Source organism: Hyla sarda, chromosome 9, assembly GCF_029499605.1.
Source record: "Hyla sarda isolate aHylSar1 chromosome 9, aHylSar1.hap1, whole genome shotgun sequence".
NCBI lineage: Eukaryota > Metazoa > Chordata > Amphibia > Anura > Hylidae > Hyla > Hyla sarda.
In genome coordinates, this window is record NC_079197.1 from 142,037,618 (window position 1) to 142,061,530 (window position 23,913).

The 23,913-nt window shown below is 42.7% G+C and overlaps 1 protein-coding gene across 2 annotated transcripts in view; it reads left to right on the forward strand.

Annotated features, from left to right (window-relative positions):
* Positions 1 to 15,174, forward strand: part of LOC130290749 (cytochrome P450 2C8-like) — a 30,049-nt gene extending 14,875 nt beyond the window's left edge. For both annotated transcript variants that reach the window (XM_056538793.1, XM_056538792.1), the window contains 5 exons: positions 1,307 to 1,483; positions 1,702 to 1,843; positions 5,696 to 5,883; positions 6,118 to 6,259; positions 14,990 to 15,174. In XM_056538793.1, coding sequence (XP_056394768.1) covers positions 1,307 to 1,483; positions 1,702 to 1,843; positions 5,696 to 5,883; positions 6,118 to 6,259; positions 14,990 to 15,174 — 834 coding nt within the window. The remainder of the gene's footprint in view (positions 1 to 1,306; positions 1,484 to 1,701; positions 1,844 to 5,695; positions 5,884 to 6,117; positions 6,260 to 14,989) is intronic.
* Positions 15,175 to 23,913: the final 8,739 nt, after the last annotated feature.

A 23,913-nucleotide genomic window follows, 5' to 3' on the forward strand; every position in this document is an offset into this window, starting at 1 on the left:
ACTTAGTAAAATCCTTTAGAGGGTCTAAAATAACTAGTAAAAAAAATATTCAAATCACCTTCTTTTCCAATTTTTCAATTAACCCAAACATATTGGCATCACCACTTTTGAAAATGTTATTTATCCAGCTCAGTAAACACCATAAACAGAAAAAATAGCAAATGCCAAAACTGCAGATTTTGTCACTCCCCCACAGTGCCAATAAAAAGTACAGAGCAACAAAACTGAAAAAATGTGCCGGAACCCACTCATCACCTGATCACTCCCAATATTAAAAAATCAGGCCTATTTAACTGTTTCCCTGACAAACAAACATAAACTATAAACCTAAATGTCAGGAACAGGAGAGTGTGATCTGCATAAATGTATGTGATCTGGGAACCCTACGCTATTTAATGACAGTTAAAGTAAATTTTCTTCTGGACAAAGGTCCTGAAACACTATAGAGAGTGCAAATGTAAGTATTTACATATACTTATCTATATCCATAGCGAACCCTTTGCAGTTTCATCCTGCAGTCTATTTCATCTTTCAGAAAAAAATAATGCGTACATATGTTACTCACTAGGTCATGCAGATGCTTTACAAGCCTTTTATGTGTCTAGCTTCTGTATTTGGCTCACAAATCCCCCTGTTCTGCTTCTCACTCATTCTGACATCCACTACTCAGAAAGGGGTGTGTCCAAGGTAAGCACTGAGCCCGCCCTCACTCACCATGCGTTCCCTTCCTTCCTAAGTCTGCTGTGCTGGTCTATTCATGCAATCACTGCAGGCTGCTCTGTAACCCCCTCCTCTCTGTTTTCATGCTACAGTATAATAGGACAGGAGAGAGCACAGAGGAGTGCTAGTCCCGCCCTCACTTCCTTGATTTTTTTCCCAGCTGGGACAAAGGTGATGCTGCAGCTGGACAGGATTATGTTGTGGATAGTATGGGGACCCCTAGTGGTCTTTTTCATAAGTCAAAATAAAAAATAAAAAGGATTAACATTTTAAGTATATTGGAAAGGTTAATGTTTTGCCAAGATGTTGCCAAAACATAGAGGGGGAGATTTATCAAAACCTGTCCAGAGGAAAAGTTGCCCAGTTGCCCATAGCAACCAATCAGATCGCTTCTTTCATTTCTGAAAAGGCCTCTGAAAAATGAAAGTAGTGATCTGATTGGTTGCTATGGGCAACTCAGCATCTTTTCCTCTGGACAGGTTTTGATAAATCTCCCCCATAATACATTTTTGAAACTGCCAATGTCCATTTAATTATGTGTTATTTTAAAATAAAGTTTTTTTGTTTTGTTTGTTTTTTCAATTAGCTTTTTAACATATATCCAACCGTAATGTCCCACATCCCTGGTCCTCATCAAAGGATCTTCAAAATTACTAACAACCTAAAAGAATTTATTAAGGAGATGGTGAAAACCCACCGAGCCAGCCTGGATGAGAACTGCCCTCGTGACTTCATAGATTGTTTCCTTATAAAGATGGAGGAGGTGGGTTTGTAGATAATATACTGGAAAAGATTGAGACCATAGCAATGAAAATGTAACTAACTTTGAAAATAAGACATTGAAAGAAATTATTTTATTGGTTCCATTTTTTTTTCTTTTTGCTTTTATTTTTATTTCTATTACATCTACAAAAACTGTATGGTGGGGGGGAGGGAGTTGACAATTTTTGTTAATCAAAATGAGAAATTTTAATTGTCCAGGAAAAGAAGAATCCAAAAACAGAATTTAATGAGGAAAACTTAGAGGCAGTTATATTAGACTTATTCTTTGCTGGAACAGAGACTACAAGCATGACATTGCGATATGGTTTTCTTATACTCATGAAATATCCAGAAATACAAGGTAATAAGGCTTATGTATCTTATTATTTTTTTCGGTAAAGCTGTAGGGGGTGCGAAGGGACAGTCACTGACATTTTACATTGGGGCACAGGAACCTCACATTACACCTCTGTTCCTGCAATACTTGCCAAGTGCACAAATGTCATCAGTTCCTCTTTTGCTTAATTAAAAAAAAAATAATAATTGGTTATCCCTCTGCCCCAAACCCTTACTGAGCAAATCTTTTGAAATTCACTTTATATTTCAAATAGGTCACTCCTTTTTTATTTGAATTTGGAAATGTCCCTTCTCTTTTACGCTTTTTTAAAATAAAAAAAGGTCTGAAAATGATCACTGGTTGGGCTTAGATGCCTGACAATGTTTATATACAATGGCATTAGAAAAAACAATGGCTTTTAACATGTTATACAAAAATGATCTTGTTTTTGGGAGTATCATCAGATTTTAAAGGGGGTACTCGGTTGCTAGACATCTTATCCCCTATCCAAAGGAGAAGGGAAAAGATGTCTGATCGGGGGTCCATCTGCTGGAACACCCCACGATCTCTGTGCAGACAACCAGCGTTCTGAACATAGATGCACGGAGATCACGGGAAGTCCCTGCGGCCGGACCCCTGTGATCAGACATCTTATCTCCTATCCTTTAGATAGGGGATAAGATATCTAGCAATGGAGTACCCCTTTAGAGAAAAAATACATAGATATTATGCACCACTTCCACTTCCCCGACTATGTGTGCCAGTGACAGAAAGCCTGGTCATACTGAAAAGTGAAAAAGCAATGCCTTATTAAAAAACTTTAAAAAAATGATCTAATTTTAGATTTTTATAAATATTTAGATAGGTAGGTACAGTAGGTCAATCAATCCACACCATCCCTAGTTGATAAACAGGTCTGTAGGTAGGTAGCCTGGTAACCAGGTAGATAGGAAGGTAGCTATGTAGGTAAAAAGGTAGATACACTAGGTATCTGGGTAAGTAGGTAGGTAGCTTGCTAGCTAGCTAGCTAGGTAGGTAGCCAGGTAGGTAGCTAGGAAGATAGATAGCCAGGTAGCTAGTTTTGCAGATAAGTATCCAGGTAGGTTGATAGTTAGGTAACCAGGTAGGTAAGAAGCAAGGTAGCCAGGTAGGTAGCTAGCTACCTGGGTAGATAGCAAGGTAGGTTGATAGTTAGGTAACCAAGTAAGTAAGAAGCAAGGTAGCCCGCTAGGTAGATAGCTAGGTGGGTAGATAGGTAGTTAACCCCTTAAGGACTCAGCCCATTTTGGCCTTAAGGACTCAGACAATTTAATTTTTACGTTTTTATTTTTTCCTCCTCGCCTTCTAAAAATCATAACTCTTTTATATTTTCATCCACAGACTAGTATGAGGGCTTGTTTTTTGCGCAACCAGTTGTCCTTTGTAATGACATCACTCATTATATCATAAAATGTATGGCGCAACCAAAAAACACTATTTTTGTGGGGAAATTAAAACGAAAAACGCAATTTTGCTAATTTTGGAAGGTTTTGTTTTCACGCCGTACAATTTCTGGTAAAAATGACATGTGTTCTTTATTCTGAGGGTCAATACGATTAAAATGATACCCATTATTATATACTTTTATATTATTGTTGCGCTTAAAAAAAATCACAAACTTTTTAACCAAATTAGTACGTTTATAATCCCTTTATTTTGATGACCTATAACTTTTTTATTTTTCCGTATAAGCGGCGGTATGGGGGCTCATTTTTTGCGCCATGATCTGTACTTTTTTTTGATACCACATTTGCATATAAAAAACTTTTAATACATTTTTTTTAATTTTTTTTTAAATAAAATGTATTAAAAAAGTAGGAATTTTGGACTTTTTAAATTTTTTTTCGTTCACGCCGTTCACCGTACGGGATCATTAACATTTTATTTTAATAGTTCGGACATTTACGCACGCGGCGATACCAAATATGTCTATAAAAAATGTTTTTTACGCTTTTTGGGGGTAAAATAGGAAAAAACGGACGTTTTACTTTTTTATTGGGGGAGGGGATTTTTCACTTTTTTTTTACTTTTACTTTTACATTTTTTTACATTTTTTTTTACACTTGAATAGTCCCCATAGGGGACTATTCATAGCAATACCATGATTGCTAATACTGATCTGTTCTATGTATAGGACATAGAACAGATCAGTATTATCGGTCATCTCCTGCTGTGGTCTGCTCGATCACAGACCAGAGCAGGAGACGCCGGGAGCCGGACGGAGGAAGGAGAGGGGACCTCCGTGCGGCGTTATGAATGATCGGATCCCCGCAGCAGCGCTGCGGGCGATCCAATCGTTCATTTTAATCGCGAACTGCCGCAGATGCCGGGATCTGTATTGATCCTGGCACCTGAGGGGTTAATGGCGGACGCCCGCGAGATCGCGGGCGTCGGCCATTGCCGGCGGGTCCCTGGCTGCAATCAGCAGCCGGGATCAGCCGCGCATGACACGGGCATCGCTCCGATGCCCGCGGTTATGCTTAGGACGTAAATGTACGTCCTGGTGCGTTAAGTACCACCTCACCAGGACGTACATTTACGTCCTGCGTCCTTAAGGGGTTAAATAGCCGGGTAGGTAGACAGCTTGGTGGGTAGGTAGATAGATGATTAAATAGCCAGGTAGGTAGATAGCTTGGTGGGAAGATAAGTAGGTAGATAGCTAGTTTGGTGAGTAGCCAGGTAGGTAGGTTGCTAGCTCTGTTGAAAGGTAGCCAGGATGAGAACCAAACCTACTCACCTCTTGACTCATACAGCAATAATCCCAACAGCCTGGCTATGACTTTTCTTTCTCCACAGACAGCGCAGGCATCATTGGTGTCTGCACTGTGTCGAGACAGAGGTCACATTCTCTCAGGGTAGGCAGCAGGTCCTGCGGTGAACATTGAGAGGCAGCTTTCAACTGTATGTGTGTGTGTGCACATAAAGCTGAAAGCACCGCTCGCTCGTCTGGGGATCTGGAACATGTAGATCCCCAGTGGGAAAGCGAAGACCTGTCCCAGGTAACAAGCTGCCGGCTGGGCCTATTTACAGGTAAGGGCCAGGAGCTGCAGCTCCATTAGCACTACATTAATCCAGCCCTGACCATATGGAACATGATGGACAAGGCAGGAGATGTGCGGCTATGTAAGGCTAGTAGAAGTGGTAGCAGGGTAGTATAGTAGTAACTGCAATGATGACAGTAGTATTGGACATATATGGCAGTGTAGAAGATCCTCAGCTATGTAGGGTTTGAAGCAATAGCAGGGATAGTTGGTTGAGCAGCAGTACATATGATGGACAGCGCAGGAGATATGAGGCTGTGTAGAGCCTAGTGATAGTAGTACCTGCGGTATAAAAGCTGCAGTATAAAAGATGGCGGCCAACACAGGAAATGTAAGGTTGTATAGGGTTAGTAGTAGTGGAGTAGCAGAGGTAATAGTATCGATATACGGTCATGTTCTATACACAGTATAGAACATGATGAACAGTGCAGGGGATGTTCAACTATGTAGTAGTGGAGGAAAACGCAGCGTAGTGTGGAACAGTTGACAAAATGGCAGATCTATTCAATGGCATCAGCCCCAGGTGTGTGCAAATCCTCAAAGATCCATATCTGATTAATTGCCACAAATGTAATGTACTTGGGGAAGACATTGTAGTTTGCTTCAATGTGAAAATGCCACTTGCCATGATGAATATCCTCTCTGACAGTACATTGAAGGATAAACAAATGAAAAACTGGGCCAATTCCTGACACTGGTTCTATCTGTTGACCTAGAAGTCCATTTGTCAGTATCTGCCAGATCTGTATCTGCCAAAGAAAGGGCCAATTCAATATTCTGTTTATCTAAATTTCAGAAAAGGTCCACAAAGAGATTGACAATATCATAGGTAAAGATCGCTGTCCATCAATGGAAGATAAGACTAAAATGCCCTATACAGAAGCCGTAATCCATGAGATCCAGAGATTTGCCGATATTGTACCTGCAGGATTGGCTCATGCCGTCAGCAAAGACACAACCTTCAGGGGATATCATATTCCAAAGGTACCGTATGCTGCTCTCTTGACTCAGATATGTCCATGTTCCTATAACCTAAATTTAAATCTAGTCTGTAAGCTCTATGACTAAGTATTGTAATTGCCAAGACATGAGCTTTAAGTGATTTCCTATGCCAAAGAAGGTGTCCTGATCTTTTCAACATCTTAGTTTCATCTGGTCAACTACCTTCCTTACACTTCTAATTTTCTCGATCTATATATTTTATACATTCATTTTTAGGGATGCTTAGTGTTTCCAGTCCTGACTTCTGTCCTGAAGGACCCCAAACAATTCAAGAACCCAGATGAATTTGATCCTGGACATTTTCTTGATAATAAAGGGTTATTCAAGAAAAGTGATGCCTTTATGCCATTCTCTACAGGTATATTATCTTTTATAGCTTACCAGCAAAATGTTTTTTGTGTACTATAATAGCAACACGTGTGCCAAATGTTGGTCATTCATAGTATAAAGGTACTTCTCACTGACATGTGATAACAGGTAAGACAACTCTTTTAAAGGGGTTATTAAAGTGTACCTGTCGTCAACAAAAATGTTTTATATAATTTAGATAATACCATTATATGTATATTTTTGTCCCTGCAGCTATTGCCTTTGGGTCTCTATGAGGAATCCAAATACAGAAAGTACACTGAGAACAAGCAGGGCTCTGTACACTGAGGACAAGCAGGGCTCTGTACACTGAGGACTATCAGGGCTCTCTACACTGAGGACAAGTAGGGCTCTGTACACTGAGGGCAAGCAAGGCTATGTACACTGAGGACAAGCAGGGCTCTGTACACTGAGGACAAGCAGGGCTGTGTACACTGAGGACAAGCAGGGCTCTGTACACTGAGGACAAGCAGGGCTCTGTACACTGAGGACAAGCAGGGCTCTGTACACTGAGGACAAGCAGGGCTCTGTACACTGAGGGCAAGCAAGGCTCTGTACACTGAAGACAAGCAGGGTTCTGTACACTGAGGACAAGCAGGGCTCTGTACACTGAGGACAAGCAGGGCTCTGTACACTGAGGACCATCAGGGCTCTATACACTGAGGACAAGCAGGGCTCTGCCCACTAAGGACAAGCAGGGCTCTGTACACTGAGGACAAGCAGGGCCCTGTACACTGAGGACAAGCAGGGCCCTGTACACTGAGGGAAAGCAAGGCTCTGTACACTGAGGACAAGCAGGGCTCTGTACACTGAGGACAAGCAGGGCTGTGTACACTGAGGACAAGCAGGACTGTGTACACTGAGGGAAAGCAGGGCTCTGTACACTGAGGACCATCAGAGCTCTCTACACTGAGGACAAGTAGAGCTCTGTACACTGAGGGCAAGCAAGGCTCAGTACACTGAGGACAAGCAGGGCTCTGTACACTGAGGACAAGCAGGGCTCTGTACACTGAGGACAAGCAGGGCTCTGTACACTGAGGACAAGCAGGGCTGTGTACACTGAGGACAAGCAGGGCTTTGTACACTGAGGACAAGCAGGGCTCTGTACACTGAGGGCAAGCAAGGCTCTGTACACTGAGGACAAGCAGGGCTCTGTACACTGAGGACAAGCAGGGCTCTGTACACTGAGGACAAGCAGGGCTCTGTACACTGAGGACAAGCAGGGCTATGTACACTGAGGACAAGCAGGGCTCTGTACACTGAGGACCATCAGGGCTCTATACACTGAGGACAAGCAGGGCTCTGCCCACTGAGGACAAGCAGGGCTCTGTACACTGAGGACCATCAGAGCTCTCTACACTGAGGACAAGTAGGGCTCTGTACACTGAGGGCAAGCAAGGCTCTGTACACTGAGGACAAGCAGGGCTCTGCACAATGAGGACAAGTAGGGATCTGTACACTGAGGACAAGCAGGGCTCTGTACACTGAGGGCAAGCAAGGCTTTGTACACTGAGGACAATCAGGGCTCTGTACACTGAGGACAAGCAGGGCTGTGTACACTGAGGACAAGCACGGCTGTGTACACTGAGGAAAAGCAGGGCTCTGTACACTGAGGAAAAGCAGGGCTCTGTACACTGAGGGCAAGCAAGGCTCTGTACACTGAGGACAAGCAGGGCTCTGTACACTGAGGACAAGCAGGGCTGTGTATACTGAGGGCAAGCAGGGCTCTGTACATTGAGGACAAGCAGGGTTCTGAGCACTGAGGACAAGCAGGGCTCCATACACTGAGGGCAAACAGAGCTCTGTACACTGAGGACAACCAGGGCTCTGTACATTAAGGACAAGCAGTGCTCTGCACATTAAGGACAAGAAGTGCTCTGTGCACTGAGGACAAGCAGAGCTCTGTGTACTGGGGACAAGCAGGACTCTGTGCACTGGGGACAAGCAGGGCTGTGTACACTGAGGAAAAGCAGGGCTCTGTACACTGAGGACAAGCAGGGCTCTGTACACTGAGGACAAGCAGGGCTCTGTACACTGAGGACAAGCAGGGCTCTGTACACTGAGGACAAGCAGGGATCTGTACACTGAGGGCAAGCAAGGCTCTGTACACTGAGGACAAGCAGGGCTCTCTGTACACTGAGGACAAGCAGGGCTGTGTACACTGAGGACAAGCAGGGCTGTGTACACTGAGGACAAGCAGGGCTCTGTACACTGAGGACAAGCAGGGCTCTGTACACTGAGGACAAGCAGGGCTCTGTACACTGAGGACAAGCAGGGCTCTGTACACTGAGGGCAACCAAGGCTCTGTACACTGAGGACAAGCAAGGCTCTGTACACTGAGGACAACAAGGGCTCTGGACACTGAGGACCATCAGGGCTCTGTACACTGAGGACAAGCAGGGCTCTCTGTACACTGAGGACAAGCAGGGCTGTGTACACTGAGGACAAGCAGGGCTGTGTACACTGAGGAAAAGCAGGGTTCTTTACACTGAGGGCAAGCAAGGCTCTGTACACTGAGGACAATCAGGGCTCTGTACACTGAGGACAAGCAGGGCTGTGTACACTGAGGACAGGCAGGGCTGTGTACACTGAGGACAAGCAGGGCTGTGTACACTGAGGAAAAGCAGGGCTCTGTACACTGAGGGCAAGCAGGGCTCTGTACACTGAGGGCAAGCAAGGATCTGTACACTGAGGACAAGCAGGGCTCTGTACACTGAGGACAAGCAGGGCTGTGTACACTGAGGGCAAGCAAGGCTCTGTACACTGAGAACAAGCAGGGCTCTGTACATTGAGGACAAGCAGGGCTCTGAGCACTGAGGACAAGCCGGGCTCCATACACTGAGGGCAAGCAGAGCTCTATACACTGAGGACAAGCAGGGCTCTGTACATTAAGGACAAGCAGTGCTCTGTACATTAAGGACAAGCAGTGCTCTGTGCACTGAGGACAAGCAGGGCTCTGTGTACTGGGGACAAGCAGGACTCTGTGCACTGGGGACAAGCAGTGCTCTGTGCACTGGGGACAAGCAGGGCTCTGTACACTGAGGACATGCAGGGTTCTGTACACTGAGGACAAGCGGGGCTCTGTACACTGAGGACAAGCAGGGCTCCGTACGCTGAGGACAAGCAGGGCTCTGTACACTGAGGACAATCAGGACTCTGTACACTGAGGACAAGCAGAGCTCTGTACTCTGAAGACAAGCAGGGCTCTGTACACTGAGGACAAGCAGGGCTCTGAGCACTAATGACAAGCAGGGCTCTTTACACCGAGGACAAGCAGGGCTCTGTACACCGAGGACAAGCAGGGCTGTGTACACTGAGGACAAGCAGGGCTCTGTACACTGAGGATAAGCAGGGCTCTGTACACTGAGGGCAACCAAGGCTCTGTACACTGAGGACAAGCAAGGCTCTGTACACTGAGGACAACAAGGGCTCTGGACACTGAGGACCATCAGGGCTCTGTACACTGAGGACAAGCAGGGCTCTCTGTACACTGAGGACAAGCAGGGCTGTGTACACTGAGGACAAGCAGGGCTGTGTACACTGAGGAAAAGCAGGGTTCTTTACACTGAGGGCAAGCAAGGCTCTGTACACTGAGGACAATCAGGGCTCTGTACACTGAGGACAAGCAGGGCTGTGTACACTGAGGACAGGCAGGGCTGTGTACACTGAGGACAAGCAGGGCTGTGTACACTGAGGAAAAGCAGGGCTCTGTACACTGAGGGCAAGCAGGGCTCTGTACACTGAGGGCAAGCAAGGATCTGTACACTGAGGACAAGCAGGGCTCTGTACACTGAGGACAAGCAGGGCTGTGTACACTGAGGGCAAGCAAGGCTCTGTACACTGAGAACAAGCAGGGCTCTGTACATTGAGGACAAGCAGGGCTCTGAGCACTGAGGACAAGCCGGGCTCCATACACTGAGGGCAAGCAGAGCTCTATACACTGAGGACAAGCAGGGCTCTGTACATTAAGGACAAGCAGTGCTCTGTACATTAAGGACAAGCAGTGCTCTGTGCACTGAGGACAAGCAGGGCTCTGTGTACTGGGGACAAGCAGGACTCTGTGCACTGGGGACAAGCAGTGCTCTGTGCACTGGGGACAAGCAGGGCTCTGTACACTGAGGACATGCAGGGTTCTGTACACTGAGGACAAGCGGGGCTCTGTACACTGAGGACAAGCAGGGCTCTGTACGCTGAGGACAAGCAGGGCTCTGTACACTGAGGACAATCAGGACTCTGTACACTGAGGACAAGCAGAGCTCTGTACTCTGAAGACAAACAGGGCTCTGTACACTGAGGACAAGCAGGGCTCTGAGCACTAATGACAAGCAGGGCTCTTTACACCGAGGACAAGCAGGGCTCTGTACACCGAGGACAAGCAGGGCTGTGTACACTGAGGACAAGCAGGGCTCTGTACACTGAGGATAAGCAGGGCTCTGTACACTGAGGACCATCAGGGCTCTATACAGTGAGGACAAGCAGGGCTCTGTACACTGAGGACAAGCAGGGCTCTGTGCACTAAGGACAAGCAGTGCTCTGTGCACTGAGGACAAGCAGGGCTCTGTGTACTGAGGACAAGCAGTGCTCTGTGCACTGAGGACAAGCAGGGCTCTGTACACTGAGGACAAGCAGGGCTCTGTACACTGAGGACAAGCAGGGCACTGTACACTGAGGACAAGCAGGGCTCTGTACACTGAAGACAAGCAGGGCTCTGTACACTGAGGACAAGCAGGGCTCTGTGCACTGAGGACAAGCAGGGCTCTGTACACTGAGGACAAGCTGGGCTCTCTACACTGAGGACAAGCAGGGCTCTGCGCACTGAGGCTCTATGATACGCTCCCGGCTCACACAGAGGATGATTGAATAGCCAGGAGTCTGCACAGATCCCTGCTTGCCCTGCCCTCACTTCCTGTATTTGGACTCCTGGTAAAGACACACAGGCAATAGCAACAGGGACAGCATTTTTTCACCCAAAAATATACAAATCTTTTATGCAATGTATATTACAAATATATACTGTATATAATGGTATTATCAAAAGTTTTTGTTGATGACAGGTACACTCTAAGTATTAGAAAAACAGGTGATTTCTTCCAAAAACAGTGGCACTTCTGTCCCCAGTTTGTGTTTAGTATTGCAGCTCAGTTCCTTTGAAGTGAATGTATCCAAGTTGTAATACCACTCACAGCCTGGGGACAGACGTGGCACTGCATTTGGAGGAAATTAGCACGGTTTTTCTCTTCCTGGATAACCCCGGAACATTTTGTTCTGAACGCTTTGAGAGGGGGCCGTGATGTCACCTCGTGAGGTCACACCACGCCCCCTCAATGCTTGTCTATTGGAGGGGGGAATGTCAGGTGCTGCACAGAGATTGTGGTCCCAGCTGCGGGATAACATGTCTAGGAGCAGAGTACCACTTTAAAGGGAAGATAAAGTCACTAGCTGTATGTAAATGCTCTGCATACCTAAAGCCTCTTTCAGGGAGAATAAGAAAAAAGATCACACAATACATTTGCAGAGGTAAACATGTCTTGTAATAACTTTTTGGGTTCAGGGGGATTTCCATCCTATACATTTTATGAAAGATAATGATATTAATCGTACAAAAATACTTATTGTCACCTTACTAATCCCATACTACACTTGTGACAATGCTTTTATAGTACTTTGTTGATCTGTACTTAACACGGTTTCAGTGATATTGTGTTGACGAAACATGTGACCGCTGCAACTGCATCCAATCACAGGTCATTTAGGTGAACTATGTGTTGTCCACACATTATGGCTACAATAAGCGAAGAGTTGGCACACGAGTGGGTTATAGTTCAGGTGAACAGCTGTAAAATAAGTGGTTACTCCCTGGAATTATGTGGCTTCTGTGCATAGCTATGCTTATAAATCGATTTATTCCTAATGTGCCCCAGCGTATCTATCTTCACTCCCCGGCCAGCCCCCGGCTTCATTAAGAAAATTCTTCTACTGTCATGTCGCTAGGACGTAAGAGCCGGTGGGCGGAGGTGAGAGCATCTCTATGCGCCACAGAAGCCTCGCTACACCCGTCTTCCGGGTGTAGCGAGCCAGCAATTGCTTGTGCTCTGCTCAGAGAACTGCCCGCAAATTCTTCACTCAGACAGAGGTGGCAGTAGAGAGCACTGTGGTCAGACTGGAAAGAACTACACAACTTCCTCTGGAACATACACCAACTAATATATACTAGAAAGATTAAGATTTTTAAACAGAAGTAATTTACAAATCTGTATAATTTTCTGGTACCAGTTAAAAAGTACCAGTCACCAAATAAACTTGCCTCAGCTACTTCAGGCTATGTTCCCTAAGTACTCCTAACACCCCTTCTGCCCTTAAAAAAATTTCAGCGCTTTAAAAAGCTGTGTATCATACCTTTCTTCTTGCTCGCATAGTGCAATTTCCCAGCAGGAGAAAATGGGCATTTCCCAGCAGGCCTGGCATCACTGAAGTCTGCTGGGGGACAACTTCTGCCCTCACATTGTTGCAGCATTTTGATGAATAGAAGACCTCAGGCTCTGTGCATGTTTCAGTCTGTGTTGTTATCAGTGAGGCTCTCCTTCAGCTTTCTGTGATAATCTGTGGATCTTTCACTTTCTGCGCAGCTGTTAATCAAGCTCTGTGCCGAGAAACACTTCCTGAGTTCGGACTCCTGCCAGGCTGGGAGGAGACCGATCTCATTCGGATGAGACCGAATTAATTGTAGCAGGGAACAGAACAAAGCCACCTAGTGGCCGTTTTTTTTACATTACATTTCAAACATATTTATGTTGATCATTTTAAAAGTAAGTGAATGGTAAAGTGTCTGCCAATTACAAAAGGAACATTATATTAACCTGTTAATGACCATGAACCTCGTCCATGTGCCGTTAACAGGGTATGGCGCGGGCTCCCAACTTGAGCCCGCATCATACCGTCCGGCCCCCAAATGATTCCTGTAGCTGGGGACCAGCGTCAATAGCCGACATGCGTTGATCGCCGTGGCTGGCTATTAACCCTTTAGATCGACGCTTTATCCCGTCCCAGGTGGTCCAGTGAGGTGGATCGCCCCCTCCCCGCAGCGCGATTGCGGGGGGACGATCCATTTCTGAGGTAGCCTGAGGACTTGCCTCTCCTGTAGTGCCGGCTCCTGCGCTGAGCATGATAAAGCCTGGCAGGACCAGGCTTTATCAATTGAGCGCAGAGCACACAGATCAATATGGTTTTATGGAACCACAATGATCTGTATGAGGAATCAATTGATTCCTCCTAAAAGTCCCCTAAGGGGACTAAAAGTGTAAAAAAAAAAAAAAAAAAAGTTTATTTCTTTTTGGTCACTTTTTATACCATAAAAATATGAATAAAAAGCGATCAAAAAGTCCGATCAAAACAATGAGCCCTCATAAAGCCCCGTACACGGAAAAAATAAAAAAGTTATAGGGGTCAGAAGAGGACAATTTTAAATGTATAAATTTTTCTGCATGTAGTTATGATTTTTTCTAGAAGTACGACAATATCCAACCTATATAAGTAGGGTATCATTTTAACCGTATCGACCTACAGAATAAAGATAAAGGGGGATATTTATCAAAGCTGCGTTTGGCTGGTCTGTTGTGCGCTTAATTTATCAAAAGTCGCACGGCTCTTGATAAATTCTGCACACAGACTTCGGGATCTATACTTTAGACTGTATTTAAACCTGCTCCAGCATGGTCTGACATTTCGGCGTACTTTCAGCCGATGCCACTTGTCGCCGAAAAGTTGCTTTTCATAAATTCAGCACCAATGCATTTTCCTGTCTAAAATAGACTAGAATGCGTCATGTTCTAAAAATCCTCTAAAGCAAAGGTTGTGAAAAAGTCGCACATATTTAGACTGCGACTTTCTGTGTGACAATTTTAGACAGGAAAAAACAGTCCAAATCCTTTGTTAAATCTCCCCCAAAGTGTCATGTTTACCGAAAAATGTACTGCGTAGAATCGGAAGCCCCCAAAATTTACAAAATGGTGTTTCTTCTTCAATTTTCTTGTACAATGATTTTTTTTCCGTTTTGGCGTAGAATTTTGGGTAAAATAACTGATGTCATTAAAAGCCATCATATGGATTTTTAGGTGCAAAATTTTAAGGGTTATTTATGATTTTTAAAAGGTAAGGTGGAAAAATGCTCAGTCCTTAAGGGGTTAAAAGTTTTATTTGGTGGCAAGTACTCTTTAAGTTTTAAAACAAAGTCCCCTGGAATACTCCTTTAAAATTGAATTCTTGTGCCTGTGTTTTGCCACAAAGAGACTAGAATTACACTGAATCTGAAATTGTGGGAGGGTGGTTGTTTATATGTTGTTCACTTTGAGGGTAAACTAGTATGTTATCTTGATAACCCAAGTCAGTACAATTACAATACCCAAGTTATTTTGTTTTTGTTATATTCTTCTTTGAAAAAAATAAAAAAATAAACACTTTTCATTACATGTGATGTGAGAAAAAAATCTGAAATTCTGGTGGTTGTATTTTAATAGTTTGGGTGATTTAGCACATGGTAATATCAAACTTTTTATTTTATTTCATAAATGGGAAAAGGGGGTGATTTTTTTTTAAATATATATATTTTTTACACTCTTAGTTAAAACTAACTTTGTTAGTTAAAATTTTTTATTTTTTTACACTTGTTTAGTTATTTAAGCTTGACTTATTATTTTTGTGTATACTTTTTCTATCTCCTTAGGGAAACGTATGTGTATGGGAGAAGGCCTGGCTCGCATGGAGCTCTTCCTCTTTCTAACTACTATACTTCAAAAATTTACCTTGGAGCCCACCATAGACAGAAAGAATCTGAGAATAAAACCAGAGCCTAACACTAATGCTTCAAGGCCTTGTTCATACCAGATAAATGTTGTCCCTCGTTCCTGACCAACAGACTAATTGTTCTCATAAAAAAAAACCTTACGAATGCTGCTAAAAAAAAAGATATCTTTTTATTCATTTTATTTATATGAAATATAAGTCAGTACCAGGTGTCACCTGTCAAGAGATAGGATATACAGATATAAAGTCTCTTCATCTCTAAACTCAATACATCCTGAGCTTTATAGTGTGAGATTACCAGCTTTTCACAACAACATCATTTGATGACACTATAACAAGATATATATGCTGTCTTTATGCTCTTGTAGCATGTCTTGTTATTGTGCTGAATTGGCTTCATGAGAAATTGGACTCCCTAACCAAATTAGATTTAAGGTTATTTAGGAAGCACGTGAACAGTTTTCTAAATTGATGTGAACAGACAACGGGGTCATAGATGCCCAATGCTCATTAACACATGTGAAAAGCAAAGACTATCCTGCCTGGTCTAATCCCACATAATGTGGCACAAATTTCTGGAAAAAAAAACAAAAACAAAGTGCCTACATGGAGTAGATGAGCATCAAAACTAGACTGGAGCAATGGGAGAAGGGTCTTTTTTTTTTTACAACATGTAGACATCTGCTTGCATATGTGTCTCCTACCTGCATTCTAGTGTTGAGCACAAATATTCGAAATGCTAATTTTACCGGGAATATCAGCAATATTTAGAATATAGTGATATATATTCATAATGACTAGTGATGAGCGGCATAGGCGATATTCGAATTTGCGATTTTTCGCGAATATATGGACGAATATTTGTCATATATTCGCTAAATTCGCATATTCGTAAAATTCACGTTTTATTTTCGCATATGTGAAAATTCGCATATGCGAAAATTAGCATATACAAAAATGTGCATATGCCGCAATTAGCATTTGCGACAATCTGCATATGCTGATTTTCGCATATGCGAAAATTTGCATATGCTAATTTTCGCATATGCGAAAATTCGCACGCCAGTCTCACACAGTAGTATTAGAGCCTTCTTTACACCACATAAGCTGAAAGAAGAGAGGGATGATCACTGTGATGTGTACTGTGAAAAAAAAAAAGAATATTCATAATTACGAATATGTAGTGCTATATTCGCGAATATTCGCAAATATGCGATATTCGTGAATAAAATTTGCATTGCGAACATTCGCGAGCAACACTAATAATGACAAATATTGTTTTTTTATGCTAATTTATGAAAATATGTATGCGAATATTTATGCGAATATCGGCACTCCCAGACTGGACACTGATCCCTCCCTTCTTTTAGGTGAAAGATATAATTGTGCATGCGCATTATGCAAATTTAATTACGAATTTTCGCATGAAAAAAAGTAACGAACATAGCGAATATGCAAATTTCACGAAAATAGGACAAATATTTGTCCAAATTTTTTTTAGCAAATTCGAATATGGCCCCTGCCGCTCATCACTTCTGCATTCAGGTATGAGGATGCTCTTTGGTATAAAGCCAAGCTAGAGGGGACAGTGCGATGCTCTGTATTTTTTTTTTTTTGTCCTGGAATGTATATGGATGTTACCTTGACACATACTTCCTCTCTAAACATTGCTTAACAAGTACATGCCATTGGCATTCTCTCATGGCAGTGGTCTCTTTAAACAAGGTATGTCCCTCTGTCATACTAAAATAGTAGTCGAGGAATGGTTTGAGCTACATGGAGAGGTGTTGCCTTCCAAATTCCCTATCATATATTTGTTTGATATGTTGGAAAAATAGGTTCAATCCATAGGGACCCTACTTACACAATCTATAGGAGTTGGTGCCAGATACCACAGGCAACCTTGAAAAGTCTTGCTAAGTCCATACTTCAATGGAGCAGAGCTGTTTTAGTGGTACAAGGGGGTGCCTACTCAATATTAGGCAAGTGCATAATATAATTCAGGGGATCACACTGGTGGGGTGCTATGTGGCGGCCATTGTTGCTGTGATGATTTGTCTGTGGGGTGGTGTGGCTGGGAGTCGGGGGCTTGTTCGGGTAGCTGTGGGGCTGCCTGGCCACTGGGTCATTCCCTCTATGGGCTTGGTGTCGCGGAGACGGTGGTCGCCGCCCGGCACTACACCAGTGTTAGGTTAGGACCAACTCTGACAAGGTGGCCTTGACGTGGTGAGTGGGCTTGTACTTTTTGATCAAAATGTATAATAACAACCTGTTAGTTTTTTAAATTATGCTGAGAAGCAATTAGATCAAAATACAAATGGTGGATGTGCGGCTGTGTTTCTCTATTTTTGTTTTACATAATATAATTCAGCTATAATTATGTTAATAAAATCATAGATTCACACTGTGTCTCTTGTCTTATATCATTCATGTTATTTGGGTGTTATTTGTGTGCACTATTTGATAAATCCAGTGCGAGAGTACACTGGTGGAAGTTCACTTAACCCCTTAACGACGCAGGACGTATATTTACGTCCTGCGCCGGCTCCCGCGATATGAAGCGGGATCGCGCCGCGATCCCGCATCATATCGCGTGGGTCCCGGCGCTAATCAACGGCCGGGACCCGCGGCTAATACCACACATCGCCGATCGCGGCGATGTGCGGTATTAACCCTTTAGAAGCGGCGGTCAAAGCTGACCGCCGCTTCTTAAGTGAAACTGAAAGTATCCCGGCTGCTCAGTCGGGCTGTTCGGGACCGCTGCGGTGAAATCGCGGCGTCCCGAACAGCTGATCGGACACCGGGAGGGCTCTTACCTGCCTCCTCGGTGTCCGATCGACGAATGACTGCTCCGTGTCTGAGATCCAGGCAGGAGCAGTCAAGCGTCGATAATGCTGATCACAGGTGTGTTAATACACACCTGTGATCAGGATGAGAGATCAGTGTGTGCAGTGTTATAGGTCCCTATGGGACCTATAACACTGCAAAAAAATTTTTTTTAAAAGTGTTAATAAAGGTCATTTAACCCCTTCCCTAATAAAAGTTTGAATCACCCCCCTTTTCCCATAAGAAAAATAAAACAGTGTAAAAAAAAATAAACATATGTGGTATCGCATATGTGGTATCGTAAATGTCCGAACTATAAAAATATATCATTAATTAAGCCGTACGGCCAATGGCGTACGCGCAAAAAAATTCCAAATTCCAAAAAAGCGTATTTTGGTAACTTTTTATAACATTAAAAAATGAATAAAAAGTGATCAAAAAGTCAGATCAAAACAAAAATCATACCAATAAAAACTTCAGATCACGGCGCAAAAAATTAGTCCTCATACTGCCCCGTACGTGGAAAAATAAAAAAGTTATAGGGGTCAGAAGATGACATTTTTAAACGTATAAATTTTCCTGCATGTAGTTATGATTTTTTCCAGAAGTGCGACAAAATCAAACCTATATAAGTAGGGTATCATTTTAACCGTATGGACCTACAGAATAATGATAAGGTGTAATTTTTACCGAAATATGCACTGCGTAGAAACGGAAGCCCCCAAAAGTTACAAAATGGCGTTTTTTTTTTCGATTTTGTTGCACAATGATTTTTTTTTTCATTTTGCCGTGCATTTTTGGGTAAAATGACTAATGTCACTGCAAAGTAGAATTGGCGACGCAAAAAATAAGCCATAATATGGATTTTTAGGTGGAAAATTGAAAGGGTTATGATTTTTTAAAGGTAAGGAGGAAAAAACGAAAGTGCAAAAACGGAAAAACCCTGAGTCCTTAAGGGGTTAAGGACCAGGCCCATTTTGACCTTAACCCCTTAAGGACTCAGCCCATTTGGGCCTTAACCTCTTCAGGATGCAGGGCGTATGCATACGCCCTGAATCCTGAGTCCTTAAAAACATAGGGTGTACAGGTACGCCCATGAGAATTCCGGTCCCCACCGCTAACCGGTTGGGGACCGGTCCAAGATGTCTGCTGACATCCCGGCACATCGCCGAGGGGGGTCCATGTTGGCGATCGCCGCAAACCTGGTCCCCCCCCCCCCCATGTGAATGTACAAGGGTACATTTACATGGGCAGGTTTACAGTGAGTTTTCTGCTTCAAGTTTGAGCTGTGGCAAATTTTCCACCGCAGTGCAAACTCCTAGCGGGAAACTCGCTGTAATGTACCCTAAAAACATTACACTACACTACACAAAATAAAGGCTAAAACACTACATATACACCCCCTAACACTGTCCCCCCAATACAAATGAAAAACGCATCGTACGGCAGTGTTTCCAAAACGGAGCCTCCAGCTGTTGCAAAACAACAACTCCCAGCATTTCCAGACAGCCACTGACTGTCCAGACATGCTGGGAGTTTAGCAACAGCTATGGGCACCCTGATTGGGAATCACTGGCTTAGAATACCCCTATGTCCACCTCTATGCAATCCCTAATTTAGTCCTCAAATGCGCATGGCGCTCTCTTACTTCAGAGCCCTGTCGTATTTCAAGAAAACAGTTTAGGGCCGCATATTGGGTATTTCCGTGCTTGGGAGAAATTGAATTACAAATTTTGGGGGCATGTTTCTCCTTTTACCCCTTATGAAAAGGAAAAGTTGGGGTCTACACCAGCCCGTAAGTGTAAAAAAATAAAACATTTTACAATAACATGCTGGTGTTGCCCAATACTTTTTATTTTCACAAGAGGTAAACGGAAAAAAAGACCCCCAAAATGTGTAAATGTGGGCGTAAAATGCTCTGCGGACGCACACCAAGGCTTAGGAGTGAGAGCGCGCCATGTACATTTGAGGCCTAAATTGGTGATTTGCACAGGGGTGGCTGATTTTACAGCAGTTCTGACATAAACGCAAAATAAATAAATACCCACGTGTGACCCCATTTTGGAAACTACAACCCTCACGGAAAGTAACAAGGGGTATAGTGAGCCTTAACACCCCACAGGTGTTTGACAAATTTTTATTAAAATTGAATGGGAAAATGAACAAAATATATGTTTTTAACTAAAATGCTGGTGTTACCCAAAAAAAATTATTTTCACAAGGGAAAATAGGGGGAAAAAGCCCCCCAAAATGTGTAACCCTATTTCTTTCGAGTGTATAAATACCCCATATGTGGATGTAAAGTGCTCTGTGGGCGAACTACAATGCTCAGAAGAGAAGGAGCACCATTGGGCTTTTGGAGAGAAAATGTGTCCGGAATTGAAGGCCACGTGTGTTTACAAAGCCCCCATAGTGCCAGAGCAATAGATCCCCCCACATGTGACCACATTTTGGAAACTACATGTAATGTAATGTAATAAGGGGTACACTCATGTAATGTAACAAGGGGTACACTGAGCATTTACGCCCCACAGATTTTTGGAACAGTGGTCCGTGAAAATGAAAAATGTAATTTTTCACTTGCACAGCCCACTTTTCCAAAGATCTGTCAAACGCCAGTGGGGTGTAAATACTCACTGCACCCCCTTATTCAATTCTGTGAGGGGTGTAGTTTTCAAAATGGGGTCACATGTGGGGGAGTCCATAGTTCTGGCACCACGGGGGGCTTTGTAAACGCACAAGGCCCCCCACTTCTATTCCAACCAAATTCTCTCTCCAAAAGCTCAATGGTGCTCCTTCTCTTCTGAGAGAAGGAGCACACATGGGGTATTTCCATACTAGAAATGGGGTTAAAAATGTATGGGGGCATTTTCTCTTATTATCCCTTGTAAAAATGTAAAAACTGCATTTTGGAAACTTTAGTGAAAAAAAGAATCATTTACACATCCAACTTTAATGAAAAGTCATCAAACACCTGTGGGGTGTTGAGGCTCACTGGACCCCTTGTTACATTCCTTGAGGGGTGTAGTTTACAAAATAGTATGCCATGTGTCTTTTTTTTTTACTGTTCTGGCACCATAGGGGCTTCCTAAATGTGACATGCCCCCCCAAAAACTATCTCAGAAAAACTCACTCTCCAAAATCCCATTGTCGCTCCTTCCCTTCTGAACCTTCTAGTAACCCACAGAGCACTTAACATACACATATGAGGTATTTCCTTACTCAAGAGAAATTGGTTTACAAATTTTAGAGTGATTTCTCTCATTTTACCCTTTGTAAAAATTCTAAAACTGGGTCTACAAGAACATGCGAGTGTAAAAAATGAAGATTTAGAATTTTCTCCTTCACTTTGCTGCTATTCCTGTGAAACACCTAAAGGGTTAACACACTTACTGAATGTCATTTTGAATACTTTGGGGGGGGGGGGAGGTGCAGTTTTTATAATGAGGTAATTTGTGGGGTATTTCAAATATGAAGTCCACTTCAAAACTGAACTGGTAATTTGTGGTGTATTTCTAATATGAAGACCCTTCAAATCCACTTCAAAACTGAAGTGGTCCTTGAAAAATTCCGATTTTGGAAATTTTTTGAAAAATTGGAAAATTGCTGCTGAACCTTGAAGACCTCTGATGTCTTCCAAAAGTAAAATCATGTCAACTTTATGATGCAAACATAAAGTAGACATATTGTATATGTGAATCAATATATAATTTATTTGGGATGTCCATTTTCCTTACAAGCAGAGAGTTTCAAAGTAAAAAAAAAAAAAAGCTAAATGTTCATCAAATTTTGGAATTTTTCACCAAGAAATGATGCAAGTATTGATGAAAATTTACCACTAACATTAAGTAGAATATGTCACGAAAAAACTATCTCGGAATCAGAATGAATGGTAAAAGCATTCCAGAGTTATTAATGCTTAAAGTGACAGTGGTCAGATGTGCAAAAAAGGGCTGCGTCCTTAAGATGAAAATGAGCTGCGTTCGTAAGAGGTTAAGGACTCATCATAAGTCTTTTATATTTTCATCTACAGACTACTATGAGGGCTTGTTTTTTGCACAACCAGTTGTCCCTTGTAATGACATCACTCATTTTACCATAAATGTATGGCTGAGCTCGCATCATACCCGCACGGTCCCGGCTGCTACCGTTCCGGCAGATGTCTGGCAATAACTCTTTAGACACGGCGATCAAAGTTGATTGCCGTGTCTAAAAGTGAAAGTAAAAGCATCCCGGCAGCTCAGTCGGGCTGATCGGGACATTGCGATAAAATAGCGATGTCCTGATCAGCTGGGATGCAGTAGGAGGGTGTCTTACCTGCCTCCTGTGCAACCGAACGGCGATTGATTGCTGCAATCCTGAAATCCAGGCTTGAGCAATCATCCACCGATAACACTGATCAATGCAAAGCTATGTCTTTGCAGTGAGCAGTGTAAAAGATCAGTGTGTGTGCAGTGTTATACCCCCCTATAACACTGTGAAAAAAAGTGGAAAAAAGTGTTAATAAAGATCATTTAACCCCTTCCCTAATAAAAGTTTGAATCACCCCCCTTTTCCCATAAAAAACTAAAAACTGTGTAAATAAAAATAAACATATGTGGTATCGCCGCATGCATAAATGCCCGAACTTTAAAAATATATCATTAATTAAACTGCACCGTTAATGGCGTACGCGCCAAAAATTTCCAAAGTCCAAAATAGCGTATTTTTGGTCACGTTGTCATATCATGAAAAAATGAATAACAAGCGATCAAAAAGTCTGATCTAAACAAAAATGGTTAAAAAATAAACAACTTCAGATCACGGTGTAAAACATGAGCCCTCATACCGCCCCGTACGTGGAACAATAAAAAGTTATAGGGGTCAGAATAGGACAATTTTAAACATATACATTTTCCTGCATGTAATTAAGATTTTTTTCCGAAGTAATAAAAAATCAAACCTAAATAAGTAGGGTATCCTTTTAATCCTACGGACCTAGAGAATTAAGATAAGGTGTCATTTTTAATGAAAAATGTACTGCGTAGAAACAGAAGTCCCCAAAATTTACAAAATGGCTTTTTTTCTTCCATTTTGTCGCACAATGATTTTTTTTTCCGTTTCGCTGTAGATTTTTGGTTAAAATGACTGATGTCATTACAAAGTAGAATTGGTGGTGCAAAACATAAATGGATTTTTAGGTGCAAAATTGAAAGGGTTATGATTTTTAAAAGGTAAGGAGGAAAAAACGAAAGTGCAAAAACGGAAAAACGCTGTGTCCATAAGGGGTTAAAATCCCTCTATTTTGCTGACCTATAACTTTGTTATATTTTCATATAAGCGGTGGTATGATGGCTCATTATTTGCGCCGTGATCCGTACTTTTTATTGATACCACATCTTTTAATACATTTTTTAACAATTTTTTTGGGAATATGTTATAAAAAGCAGCAATAGCTCAGATATTTACGCACACAACGATACCAAATATGTTTATTAAAAAAAAATTTGGGGGGGAGGGGATTTTTCTAATTTTTTATTTTTTTTTATGATGCTTGATGAACGGATCCCCGTGGCAGCGCTGCGGGCGTCTGATCATCCATTTTAGGTGCCGTGATCTGTATTTTTCACGCTATCTGCAGGGTTAATGGCGGACATCAGCGAGATCGCTAATGTGTGCCATCACCAGTGGGTCCCTGGCTGCTAATACGGAGCGTAAATCTACGTCATGGTGCGTTAAGTATCACGGCACCATGACGTAAATTTACGTCCATTGTCGTTAAGGGGTTAAGACAGGTATAGTAAATTTCCATCTTTTTTTTTCTGAAATTATGTTAAGAATCAACTGGTGGTTGACATACAGTGAACATACAGTATATGATGAACTGATGAACATGGCCATCATAGCGTGAACTGATTATTAGGACTAAGAAAGTCAACCAATAATTATGCTTATAATAGTCAACCCATGTGCATTATAGCCAACCAATGAGCATTCCAATGATAGCTAACTAATAAACAAACGCTTGGCTCGAAGGTT